Source organism: Sinocyclocheilus anshuiensis, unplaced genomic scaffold (genome assembly GCF_001515605.1).
Source record: "Sinocyclocheilus anshuiensis isolate Anshui unplaced genomic scaffold, SAMN03320099.WGS_v1.1 scaffold918, whole genome shotgun sequence".
Classification (NCBI taxonomy): Eukaryota; Metazoa; Chordata; class Actinopteri; order Cypriniformes; family Cyprinidae; genus Sinocyclocheilus; species Sinocyclocheilus anshuiensis.
Genome location: NW_015540946.1, coordinates 1,728,274 through 1,741,541, shown reverse-complemented (window position 1 = coordinate 1,741,541; position 13,268 = coordinate 1,728,274). Strand labels below are relative to the sequence as shown.

At 37.9% G+C, this 13,268-nt stretch overlaps 2 protein-coding genes across 2 annotated transcripts; both read right to left on the bottom strand.

The window, feature by feature from the left end:
* Positions 1–5,195: 5,195 nt before the first annotated feature.
* LOC107689827 (homeobox protein OTX1 B-like) lies at positions 5,196–6,946 on the bottom strand. Its single transcript, XM_016487989.1, has one exon. The coding sequence runs from the start codon at positions 6,944–6,946 to the stop codon at positions 6,404–6,406; it is 543 nt and encodes a 180-aa protein (XP_016343475.1). The 3' UTR covers positions 5,196–6,403.
* LOC107689810 (homeobox protein OTX1 B-like) lies at positions 6,943–12,175 on the bottom strand. The gene is made up of 4 exons (XM_016487975.1): positions 11,833–12,175; positions 10,218–10,407; positions 9,593–9,744; positions 6,943–8,500 (listed from the first exon to the last, which is right to left on the bottom strand). Exons 2-4 carry the CDS (start codon positions 10,312–10,314, stop codon positions 7,781–7,783), a joined length of 969 nt encoding a protein of 322 aa, XP_016343461.1. The 5' UTR covers positions 10,315–10,407; positions 11,833–12,175; the 3' UTR covers positions 6,943–7,780.
* Positions 12,176–13,268: the final 1,093 nt, after the last annotated feature.

Here is a 13,268-nt window from a genome sequence, read left to right as displayed (position 1 = left end):
TAATAGGTTTTAGTATTTTTTTATTTTTTTACAATAGGATACTTTTTTTTTACTGAAATGTAATGGCGCTCAATTACTGATTTTACAGATTAAATGTGCTTAAACTATAAAAACTACTTTTAAATAAAACATATTTTTGCAATTCTTTTGATTCGGTTTTGATTACTTTTTTAGTTTGATGCACAGTGTTTGTTAAAGAATTTCATGTCACATAATTTGTCACACTCTATCTTGGAAAAGGGGTTGTAAAATCCTGTTTATGGCCAGTACGTCTCGTTGAGTGAAAACATTTTCTAACCTACTTTTCCACGGGTTCTTCCTTGTTCTGTTACATATATTGCCTAACCACTCTGGCTCGTGCCAGTCACTATCAATGGATGTTTGAGAGTCTGTGCAAAGAGGGTTTTTTTTTATTTTAGTAGCACTTCACTTTCTTTGAGAATGGTGGCACAGAGGCCACAGTGGTATCCCTGTTCTTGATCACAGGATCAGTGGTGTGGCTTGTGGGCTGGGTTTAATTCTCCACCTGTTTGGTGTATGAGATTACATGCAGAAGAAATGCAGAGGGATACGCAGTGCGTGTCTCTAAAGAGGAGGCTGCCGTTTTCCCCCCACAGTCTACATACACAACGGCCGTGTCAGAACTGTCGCCAGCCTGCTTGCCGAACTTAATCTGACAGCACCCAGCCATCCATAATCCCTCACTGTATCGTAATCTATTTACTCTGCATTCTAAGAGGATTTTTTTTTTTTTTGTTAAGTGTATATACAAGATATGTAAATATGAATTAATGCTGGAAATTGAGGAAGGGTCAGGAGAGGAAGCTTTTGTGTTGTCACCTCTGTTTTTATGTCCGTCTGTTGCTTATTCTTTGCACGTTTTCAGGAAAATCAGTTACATTCTGTTGTCACCGTATCATAGCATATTTTAAACATCACTTTACATGTAACTGTCTATTGTAACATGTTACACTCTTAAAAATAAAGCTTCTTTATTGACGTCTATGGTTTGTGAAAGAACCTTTAACATCTATGGATCCTTTCCATTGCTCAAAAGATTCTTCACTGTGGAAAAAAAAAACCTTTTGGATCCTTTATTTTTAAGAGTGTATACATGTTATATATATATAGTGTCTGTGCATTTTATTTGTGCATTAATTATGATAATTGTTCAGATAACTCACCATTATTAATGTGTTCATCTGATTATCTAGCAGTTTTCAAGAGGCATCTGTCTTATTTGAATTATATTCATATTGTTTTTTAATTAGTCTGGCCTCCATTCACTGATTGTGTGCCAGGAACCATTTTCAACAGCTCAGACTAAATCTTAAAAATTTATAATCACACAGGATTATTTGAGAGATCACAGTTTTTCTGTGAATGACAACCTTGTAATCCTGTGTTGTCAAACTAAGAAAATGTTTTGGATCAAACAGTCTTTTTGGCAAAGATGCTGAAATTTGATTGGCACATAATTGGGTTTGGTAGATGAGCTTATTTCATAACATCAAGAACCATTGTTAGTTTCTTTTAATGAGTTATGATATGGAAGCTTAGATGAGCTGATCATGTTTGTGTATTTTGCAGTATTACAGTCTTGGCCACGAGTTCATGCTTCTGATATTTTATTTTAATATTAAAAATGTTTAACTTTATAACCAATGGTACAAGTGCAGAAGTTTTACTCCTGCTGTGGTAAGTTTAGTGTTCATGAGTTTCTGTGAGCATCAAGAGCCTGGTGTTCTTCAAAGTTCATCAACGATCTGTCATCTGATTCAAGCAGCTGTTATACTCCACCAATCTGCACATACAAACAGTCATCCACTGTTAGTGTTCATTTCCTGGCGGGCTGTGTAAGCAGAGAGCAAACTGGTTTTCAGTACTCACTAGCTCACACCAGGCCTCAGGGTTCATCTGAGCGCCATCTTTCAGACAGTGAGGTGATGACGTCACAGTCTGGTCACTTGATATGAGAAAAATGAACTGGACAAACTGTTCTCAGCTCAATTAAGAGTTAATTAACTCTTCCCATTTTAATTGCTGCTATTAAGATCAATTATGTCACCACTCAGATTGGATTGTACTGTTTTGTCAGCCAACACTTGAGTGGTAAAACATGGTAGCCTATAGCCTACATTAACGGAGAGATCTGTTCCAGTCTCTAGCACATTAAACCTTTTTGTGTGTTTATATTTCTTTCTTCCATATAAAGAAAATAATTCCATATCACAATTTACCTTTTTTTTAATTGACTAAAAATGTCAACTAAAAAAGTTGTGAAACCAAGAATTTCCTTTGCACCAGGAGCGTATAACGTTCTCAAACCTTTTTCAATTACATTTTTTGTTCAAATAGGTCATATTTTTTCTGCAATATATATCAAACTGTTCTTATTATTCCTGTACCGAGCAAAACGCGCCTTTCATTTATAAACAACTACAACAATAATAATTAATGATTGTTATACAATTCTTCACTGCTTATTTAAAAGCAAGCACTTTTTAAAATTATTTCAGCATTTAATTAGATCGTTTGGATTTTGTTGAAAATAAAAATAAATACATTTTATTGAAGAGCTGTATTCAAGTGACTGTATGAATCTTTTTTTAAAATAATGATTTACTTCGTTAATACAACAAACTCAGTAAATCGCTAATACGTTGACCCAAATAACTTAAAAGGTTATAGTTTAATAGGAGCTACAGTCTGTAGCCTACCTAAACTGTGAATGTATGGTCAGCTACGGAGTTAAAGTTAAAGCTATATATGAGCTCAGCAAGTGTCCATCCTGACCAAGTGCCATATTGCCGTCTGCCATCTGTTCCTAAGACCTCCGCGTCAGTACTGTAGGAATAAATCCCTCTGGTGGTTTTCCCACCCTCAGCGTTTCTGTAACTCACGGAGGCCTGGAGTCAGCATCTCGCCATCTCAGCAAACCCTTCGCTCATCACACTTCCGTTTTCCCATTAATGGTTTTGGTCAGTAATCTCTTTTACTGTGTTCACATGTAATAATATGGTGCCAGTTGTGGACGAGCAGTCCCACTCGGATGACATTTGGACATATGAGCATATCAGCAAGGCGAGAGTGGATTGCCTCGTACAGCAGTAATGGAAGCGTCCTATCCGCCTCATGAAATGAGAGAAAATTCTACGTTTAGAGGACAGACCTTCAAAAAAAGAACAAATAAAAAATACTTGACTGAGGGAAGTTAGCTTCTCAAGCTTTTTGCTCTAATAGTTTTTCTTTTAGTTTAAATAATTGTATTCGTTTAGTGTGAATCATTAAGTTTTTATTAAAATAATAATAATAATAGGCTAATAAAATATTTGAAAATGAGACTAAAACTAACGTAAAGCGTTCTCAGTATAGCCTATATTGTATTTGAGTTGTGGAAGCCTATAGTAGCTATTAGCCTATAACTCAAACTTCTGTCAAAGGCAGATGCCCTCCAGGTGAAAACTGATTAAACAATATATTCTGGTTGAGTAAATGACAATATAACAGCTGAGATCGTTCTCAGAACGGAAATTTGAAATGAAAGAACGGCTTATTTGGGACAAAATAGCCTAGCCTAGCCTAGGCTACGCGAAATATCGGACCAATACAGGTTAAGTGAGACGGTTTAATCACTTTATCGTTGTTTACTATATAGCCTACTTTTTACAGTTTTAAAATTAAATTTAGTTTTGTTCTTTTATTTTTCATTAGTTAAAAAGTTTAAGCAAAATTATTATGAGAATGTTCCTCTTGTATCCCTACCATTCAACTCGACTTTAATTTAAAATAACGTCACATGCCAGGCTTTAAATTTCGAAAATCATTCTAGGCCTATTTCAAAATATGAATAAAATTGGATGAACGTTGGCAGTTGATGAGTGCTTAAATGATGACGTAAGAGGCTGTTATTAAAGGCGTGACGTTTTAGAAACCCAGTCAAATATTATATGTAGCCGGACAACTCGTCTTCCGCCTTGCCAACAAGTGTAGGCTATAAGGACGAAACATCTGAAGACTGGAGCATGATTTATTCCGGTAGCATTGCGTCCAAAAATCATTGTTGGCGGTTACTAATAGAGTGTAAAATAAATGACAAACTCTCTGAGTTAATGGACATGGATTCACCTCGCCAGAATTATGCCAGCGTCAGTTGAAAGTGTTAGAACGAACAGGCCCTAAAGTTTTCTCTTTCTCACCCCTCGGGCTTAAGCAGGTGCTCCACGCGAGGGAGTGTTCGAGCTCCTCAAATTATTCCCCAGGTAGACAGGACGCAAATGTTTGTTTGATGCAAATCGTACAAATCCATTCATGTTCATGTAGTGTCGCTGAGCTGCGGTGGCGTCTCAATGCGAGCACTGTAAAACAAATACGCGTAATGTTCTCCTGAGCCAGGTGTTGATTCAGCTGCCAGGCCAACACATCAATAATTAGCACACAAAAACACCGAAGCTGATTAAAGTCGAATGGGTTGTGTACATTCTTTCTATCCGCTGCTTAATCGACCAAAAGAAAACTTTTTCTGTTCGAACACGTTCATCTAAACAGCTTTGCCGAGCCCTTGTTTTTCTCCAGCTACTTCTTTAATGGCCCGGTGCCTGACGGCTGCCTCCCTCCCGCTTTTGACCCATTAACCCAGACCCACCCACGTCATTACCGAATCAGAAGAGGCGAAATCGCTCCGGGTTATTTTGGCGAAACGCTCTTGTGCTCCAGAGCGCGCGGAGATTCTGCTGGGAAGCAATTATCGCGAGCGCATTCAATTACGACCTGATCAAATGCGTTAATAAATATTTAAGAAATTTTGCGGTGCCGTGGCCTTTTAACAAGTTTGCACAAAAGACCTTCAAACGATTGTATGTTTTCTAAAGACCAAATGAACATAGCCTAGTTCAAGTCCACGGTTTAAGTTTTAATCAGTTTTTACACCCCTGCACACACACACACATTTACAGCATCCATATCCATAGCAAATAACCGGTTTATTAAGGAGGAGCAAAAACGTAATCCTTTCCACATAATTAAATAAAAAAATAAAAAAATAAATCAGTGGCATGCGATTTGACACACACACACACACACACACACTTTAAAATCCTCACAGTCCTATTAAAATAAACCAATGAATTTCCTCACGTTTAGTGCAGATAATCATTCGGCTGTCGATATGGTGCACAGGTTAAAAAAAAAAAAAAAAAAAAGGAAGTATTAGGCATGTAAAATTCGTTCTAAATCCAAACTGTATCCAGCATCTCACCAAATAAATAAAATTGAGGTGCGTTTATTGAATTTTTAACTTATTTATTCGTTTGTTGAGAGTTGAAAACATTTGCAACATCACGAAAATAAATTTTGGATGTTAAAATTGGACATACCCCAATCAGGAGTCATGTGATATTTTGGTAGTTAACTGATCTTTATTACGGACATGAATGTAATGATCTGCGCCTGCAGTAGCCTACATTCAGCATTTCACTGGCATTTGGGAATTCTTCCTTAAACCACATTTCGTTATCCACATGATTTATTTTCCGGTTAGAGCAATTAAGGCAAGTGCTGTTAAATGCATCCAACAATTTTAATCATGCCCGTACTCTTCCACCGCAACAAATCGTCAAATGCTAGTTACCTTGGAATATCACAACCAAATATCCCCCGCTCTAAAAATGTCCAAAGTATAATTAAGTCTTGTTTTTTTCTTCAAATTTTTATTTTTTTTCCACATGGTGTTCTCAATATAAAATCCTATTTATTTATTTTTATCTTTATTTTTCAGGGTAACAAAAATTGGTTTTCGTTATATCAAATAAGACCAGCGGCCAATTCTTGATCTTTGGATTATTTGGGAAAAATATTTACATAAAGTCGTTTCAAAGTCTTATTAAACCATTTGAAATCCAGTAACACCAACTAAATATGGTCAATGTAACTGACCCAAATACATATGTACACAATTCAGCTCCGTTAAGCTGACTAGAATCTGTCATCCTAAAAAATAACCATATTTAGAAAAACGAAACAGCTGTACAGGTTTGAGAGGTGGAGGTAAAACGGTCGCTGAGCATTCAGTGTCCCGTGTAGAAAAACGGTAATCCAGATCAGGCAGGAGAGTGACGCGAGTCCGGCAGAACACTTCAGAACCAGAACTCTGGGTCGTCGAGTAAATCTAATTAAGTCTCTTCAGGGAAGAACAAAAAAGGGAAAACTAGCTTTCATTTCCCTCCACAACTTTGCCGTTTTCCCCCTTTCTTTTCTCTAAAAAAAAGGGGGGCTCACTTTTCAAAATGTGATGCACATCTAAATATTGTGTTCAAATCTTTGTCCATATATTTTTTTCCCTTAAACTCAGCACACTATTAAAACAGAGAGATGGTGAAAACAGAGGGCATTAAAAAAAATCAGATCACAAGACTTGGAACCTCCAGGACGCTTGGTCTTTGTAGTCCAAACAGTCTGTAGTGTTTAAATTGAGCTTCCAGGAGGAGGCCGTTTGCTCCTTGTAATCCAGGCAGTCAGAAGAATTGAAGGCCAGGCCAGTGCCACTGTAGGCCTGGTGATGATGGTGGTGGTGATGTCCTGAGGACTGACTGATGTGGTGGTGGGGGTGCGTGGGCATGGACGACGCTGTCATAGGGCTGAGCTGATGAGGGTGGTGGTGATGAGAGTGCATGGGGGCCAGATAGGAGCCACAGTCCACTCCGCTGAAGTAAGAACTGGAAGGAGTCGGGTAGCCCTGGCTGTAGCCGGTGGTCTGGTTGTAGGGCATGGGGTAGGAGGAGCCAGCAGTGCCTGAGACGGAGCGCTGCATGCAGGAGGTGTTTGCGGGAGCGACGGGCTCCGGCAGGGAGACAGACGGGGGTGCAGAGCCTGGAGAAATGGCAGGGCTCCAGATTGAGGAGACAGTACTGATAGAGGTAGAGGTGCTACCAAGTGCTGTTAAATGCATCCAACAATTTTAATCATGCCCGTACTCTTCCACCGCAACAAATCGTCAAATGCTAGTTACCTTGGAATATCACAACCAAATATCCCCCGCTCTAAAAATGTCCAAAGTATAATTAAGTCTTGTTTTTTTCTTCAAATTTTTATTTTTTTTCCACATGGTGTTCTCAATATAAAATCCTATTTATTTATTTTTATCTTTATTTTTCAGGGTAACAAAAATTGGTTTTCGTTATATCAAATAAGACCAGCGGCCAATTCTTGATCTTTGGATTATTTGGGAAAAATATTTACATAAAGTCGTTTCAAAGTCTTATTAAACCATTTGAAATCCAGTAACACCAACTAAATATGGTCAATGTAACTGACCCAAATACATATGTACACAATTCAGCTCCGTTAAGCTGACTAGAATCTGTCATCCTAAAAAATAACCATATTTAGAAAAACGAAACAGCTGTACAGGTTTGAGAGGTGGAGGTAAAACGGTCGCTGAGCATTCAGTGTCCCGTGTAGAAAAACGGTAATCCAGATCAGGCAGGAGAGTGACGCGAGTCCGGCAGAACACTTCAGAACCAGAACTCTGGGTCGTCGAGTAAATCTAATTAAGTCTCTTCAGGGAAGAACAAAAAAGGGAAAACTAGCTTTCATTTCCCTCCACAACTTTGCCGTTTTCCCCCTTTCTTTTCTCTAAAAAAAAGGGGGGCTCACTTTTCAAAATGTGATGCACATCTAAATATTGTGTTCAAATCTTTGTCCATATATTTTTTTCCCTTAAACTCAGCACACTATTAAAACAGAGAGATGGTGAAAACAGAGGGCATTAAAAAAAATCAGATCACAAGACTTGGAACCTCCAGGACGCTTGGTCTTTGTAGTCCAAACAGTCTGTAGTGTTTAAATTGAGCTTCCAGGAGGAGGCCGTTTGCTCCTTGTAATCCAGGCAGTCAGAAGAATTGAAGGCCAGGCCAGTGCCACTGTAGGCCTGGTGATGATGGTGGTGGTGATGTCCTGAGGACTGACTGATGTGGTGGTGGGGGTGCGTGGGCATGGACGACGCTGTCATAGGGCTGAGCTGATGAGGGTGGTGGTGATGAGAGTGCATGGGGGCCAGATAGGAGCCACAGTCCACTCCGCTGAAGTAAGAACTGGAAGGAGTCGGGTAGCCCTGGCTGTAGCCGGTGGTCTGGTTGTAGGGCATGGGGTAGGAGGAGCCGGCTGTGCCTGAGACGGAACGCTGCATGCAGGAAGCATTTGAGGAAGCGACGGGCTCTGGCAGGGAGACAGATGGGGGTGCGGAGCCCGGAGAAATGGCAGGGCTCCAGATTGATGAGACAGTACTGATAGAGGTAGAGGTGCTACTGATGCCTGTGTTATTGGTTGAGGAAGAGGAGGAAGAGCCAGCGCTGGAGACGGCAGGAGGGGTGAACTGGCCGCTGCTCTCTGAACCCGTGCTCTCCCGGGTGGGTGAGGATTTCTTCTTTGCGGGCCGAGCTTTAGTGCTGCTGCCACTCTGCTGCTGCTGACGACATTTAGCACGCCGATTCTTAAACCACACCTGCAGGACAGAGAGAGGAAACAAACACTTAAAATATGCTTTAAAATTCTGGTTGAACAACTCCTTTAAAAAAAACAGAGGCATGAAAATACGATAGCACAGTCCATTATATCCGATACACAAACACGCATACACAGAGAGCTCCATTAAATGATTATGGAGACCTTCCGTGCATGTCTGAAGGACATGTTGGAGAGCCATTGTGCAACATCAGAGTGGAAAATAGCTAGTTATTACCAGTTCCTGGCTTTAATTTGCATGCAGGGCCTTTCTGCTTTACTGTGTGGATCTAATTTCAGTGCTTGTAGACGGCTGGGTGATAGCAGCCTATTGAGTTTCTCCGCAGAGATGGTAATTCAATAGTGGAAGGAGGGTCTGACCGTGTAAAGCATTTTGTTTCATGTGCTTATTAAGAGCAAATAAAATTGCTTGGGAAATTGACAGAGGGTTGCTCCTTTAGGCCTCAGATCACTTCAGAAAAAGCATTATTTGCATGAAAAAATCTACAGTAGACTGTGGGAATTTTACATTTCCTCATCACTGATATTTACATCAACTTCAAGGTAGAGTGAGCCTTTTAATCACAGTGTTCATCAGTACCATTTGGTCTAAATATCCACATTTCTTCAGTAAAATCAGTTCAATATGCACAAACAAATGCACCAAACACTATTTTGGTTTGGAGAGTACAAATTATTCTAGCATAATTATTCAATTCTGTCATGCTGCATAATTTAAACATATCAAAAAAGAAAAAGAAAGAAAAAGAAAAAAAGTAGCAGAAATCACCTGGCAATTAACCCTAGTTATGTAATGGCTGTATAACTAGGGTGACAAAATGTTAAAAACACCTAGGAGTCTATAATAATAATAATAATAATAGCAACATTATTTCTTTATTTTTTTTACAATTGTTGCAATTATTATTACAGACTCTTATGTGTGTTTTTAAAAAACTACTACGAACTTTTACGAAAATCAGTAGGGGGAGCAGCTGAGCATAACTAACGTTTTTGGAAAATTGTCATAGATTAAATAGTTTCTTAGAAAGAAAAAAAAAAATGTTCTCAAACATTCAGTGGTTACATGTACCTGAACTCTGGACTCGGGAAGGTTGATCTTCAGCGCCACCTCTTCTCTCATAAAAATGTCCGGGTATCGAGTTTTGGCAAAGAGCGCTTCGAGAATGTCAAGCTGTGAGCGCGTAAATGTCGTTCTTTCCCGCCGCTGCTTTCTGGGTGTTGCTGCAAATAATAATAAGAAAAAAGGTCATAAGTGTACACACAATAGCAATATTACGCTTTATAGAAATAGTGGAAATGTCTGCTTAGATGTGAAATAGCTTCAGGACATTTTAAAGTAGCCTACTATTTTCGGAAATTATTATTATTATTTTCATTTATTTGACCTCAAAGCGGTTTAAAAATTGTAGCGGGCTACTTTACAGAGGTTTTGTGGATTATCTTTAAAAAACATGTTGCAACGACGATGCAATAAGCATGTTAGGCCCAGCAAGTTAGGAACAAAAATGTACAATGTCAATAATATAATTTTTTCCCCTTAACTGAAGTGCCTGAAACAGTTAATAAATTTATTTAAAAAAATAAAAAATAAATTAGGAATGAAAGAAAGGAAAAAAAGACGGGATTCATACTCGCATACAATGCTCGCGTATATCGCTGCGTTAAACAGTTTATAATGCTCGTAAAACGTGTACCTGGGTATCCGACGGACGGGTGCAGCAGGTCCATGGCTGCGCCGCTCAGCCCCAGGCCGTTCATGGCGTAGGGGGGCTGTTTGAGGTATGACATCATGCTAGAGGCAGTCACGGGTCCCCCCAGATCTTGCCAATAGTTCGATTTCCCCCGATGTTGCAGTTTGACGAAGGACGGACCCAATTTATGTTACTGAAATGCGATTGCAATAACACAAATAATATTAACAGCTGATATGCTTAACTAGGAAAAGAAAGTACGAAAAATGCTAAGTAAATTAAACGTGTCGACACGAGAAAGTATAAATAAGCGATAGACAACCTAATTGATTGGTTTAAAATAACTAAGAATTTATCTATAACCTTTTTCGATAATAGCCTAATGTAGCCTAATAATAATAATAATAATAATAATAATAATTTGGTTTAAAATAACTAAGAATTTATCTATAACCTTTTTCGATAATAGCCTAATGTAGCCTAATAATAATAATAATAATAATAATAATAATAATAATGACAACGAATCTTATTTCTCTTTTCTAAAAAAAAATGACGGCATAATGGTGAAAACGGCATACCAGCACGCAAATTATAATTGCATTCCTAAATATTTCTATAATTGTACATGTATATAATTGTGTGTGTGTGTATATATATATATATATATATATATATATAATAAAACACATGCATATATAAAACACACGCATATAAAATATTTAGCAAACGTTGACTATTTATTTTACATTATTTTTAAAGCACTGATTTAAAATTTTAAATACGGCTCTGCGGAGCTTGTCTATCTTAACGGGGCATTTAAGACCAAATCTGTGCTGTTTCAAAGTAGGCCTACTTATAAAAAAAAATTAATTAATCTTTATTAACGCGTTGTACTAGTTTGTTGGTCATTCAATGTTTAACTAAATTTAGGAGACGACTGGTTACCTATAGGGGAAATTAATGTGGATGGGCCCCGTGCTCAGAGAACCGAACCGCTTATAGAGTTCTGTGTATTCCTATCTATTCCTTGCTTATTCTTTACTCTGTAAAGACTAGTTAGAAAGAACACATCTACGTGCAAATTAACTCAATTATAATGCAGATTAGACCTCTGGGGAAACGCCTTAATTTCTTGGCCTTATCACCAAAATAAATTAACAAAAACCAAAACACGCCTCTCCAATTGAGCTGGTTTACACTGCGGTGATGAGTTGATCTTTGCAAAACTACTCGCGTTCGTTTCAAACAGACGGGTCGCTATTTTTTTTTTTTAGATTTAATTCATTTTTAAATTAATGTACTTCTAAGCGATTATGACAATTACCAGACTGTTTACAGCGTAACTTAAAAACAATACTGACGTCGGTACACAGAATAGAAGGAAACAAAAAATAAAATTAATAATAATAATAATAATAATAATAGGCTAATAAAAACTTTTGCACACTCCTTTCAAGAGGACCAAATTTATCTACATAGAAAACAATGTTTTGCCAATATTAACACAAACTTTAACACTGAAACTTGTATTAGTTCCGTTTTGTGAAAGTGTTAAACGTTAACAAAAAAAAAAAAAGAGAAAATAATCTAAATTAAAAGACGCAATTGTTTTTACCTTTTCCAGAACCCTCCGTCCTTCTCCTCTCCTGAATTGTTGCAGTCTGACCAGAAGATACAAAAATATCCACCAATGCAAGAGTTCAGAAAGGCAAACCGACCGAGGAACCTCACCAAATAAATGTCGTCTAAAACTCTCCTCAAAGCTGCAGATACGCAGCAATGTTGATATGACGCACGTGTCTGGCCTTTAGCTGGACTTGTTGTAGGCTAGTCTATTCAGAGAGTGTTCCCGGGGTTTAAAACCAAATACATTAAACTCGTTGGCTTTGGCTTTCTCATTCGTGTCTGTCACTAGTTTAAGGTGATTGCTAATGTAGACGGATGGAGATTGATCACCTTCTCTTAACCCTGCCTCTCTAAGAGCGCAGGACACCTGCAGATCCGCCCACTCCAGCCAATCGCCGCGCAGTCTCTGCTTGATTGACAACTGTACCAGCCAGTCCATGGGTTGAACATCCTTAAAGCCCCACCCCGCGCTGACTAAAGACATCAAGAACAAGCTCCGTACAAGTAAATCTTTAGAATTTCGAGAAGACCTAAAATATAGAGAAAATTGTAGACAATACAGTTAAACATTTCCTAAAATTGAAGACAGATGGGAAAATAGGCTATATTAGAATCTGGGCTTCACATACAAAAGTCGTTTTAAAATTAAGGTAGGCTATAGAGTGAGCTTTAAACATATTAAGCCTAAACCATTTAAATTATACTATTTTACCGAAAGACTTAACGATTGCGATATAGACAGACACAGGAAGTCGTGTAAAATCTAAACAATATATTTGTCTAAAAGCTTAATTAAAATTATAACTGTTTTGAGTCTTGAAATGTACGTTTTCCAAACAAATAAAAATAAACATTTTTACATTAAAATGACAAAAGTGACATTATCGCATATTTAAATAGGCTAGTATTCATTTATTAATTCATCTAAATGCAAAATTTATCAACGTGGATTAAACAGTGTAATATAATTAAAGCTATGCATATCCAAAATCCAAGCAGTAAAGGACATCAAGGCCTTTACTGAAATGTCTGACATCACGCAAAAAATTCCACCGCAAATTCACAAAGTATCGTTTGATACAGAATTTAAGACTCCCTTTAGCGATCGATTCGTGTTGTCCATCGATTTGAAGCGGTGTAAAATGCAGCAAAAAAGTTTAATTTATACACTTTATCTATTTTAATTTTTATTGTTACCCCGCCTAATGAATATTAATGAGTGGCTAATCCCCACTTAGAATTACATTTCAGAATAGTGTGCGTAAAGTTTAATAGGCAGACGGAGAGGAAACGTGAAAGGGAGTGAAGAAAAACTCGGCCCTTCCAGAAAAAAAAAACGAAATCAGCACATAGAGAGTCTGAGCCTCAGAGAATCAAAGAAAGCACCTTTCAAGCCTCACTTTCCCAAAGAAATGCCAATAAAAT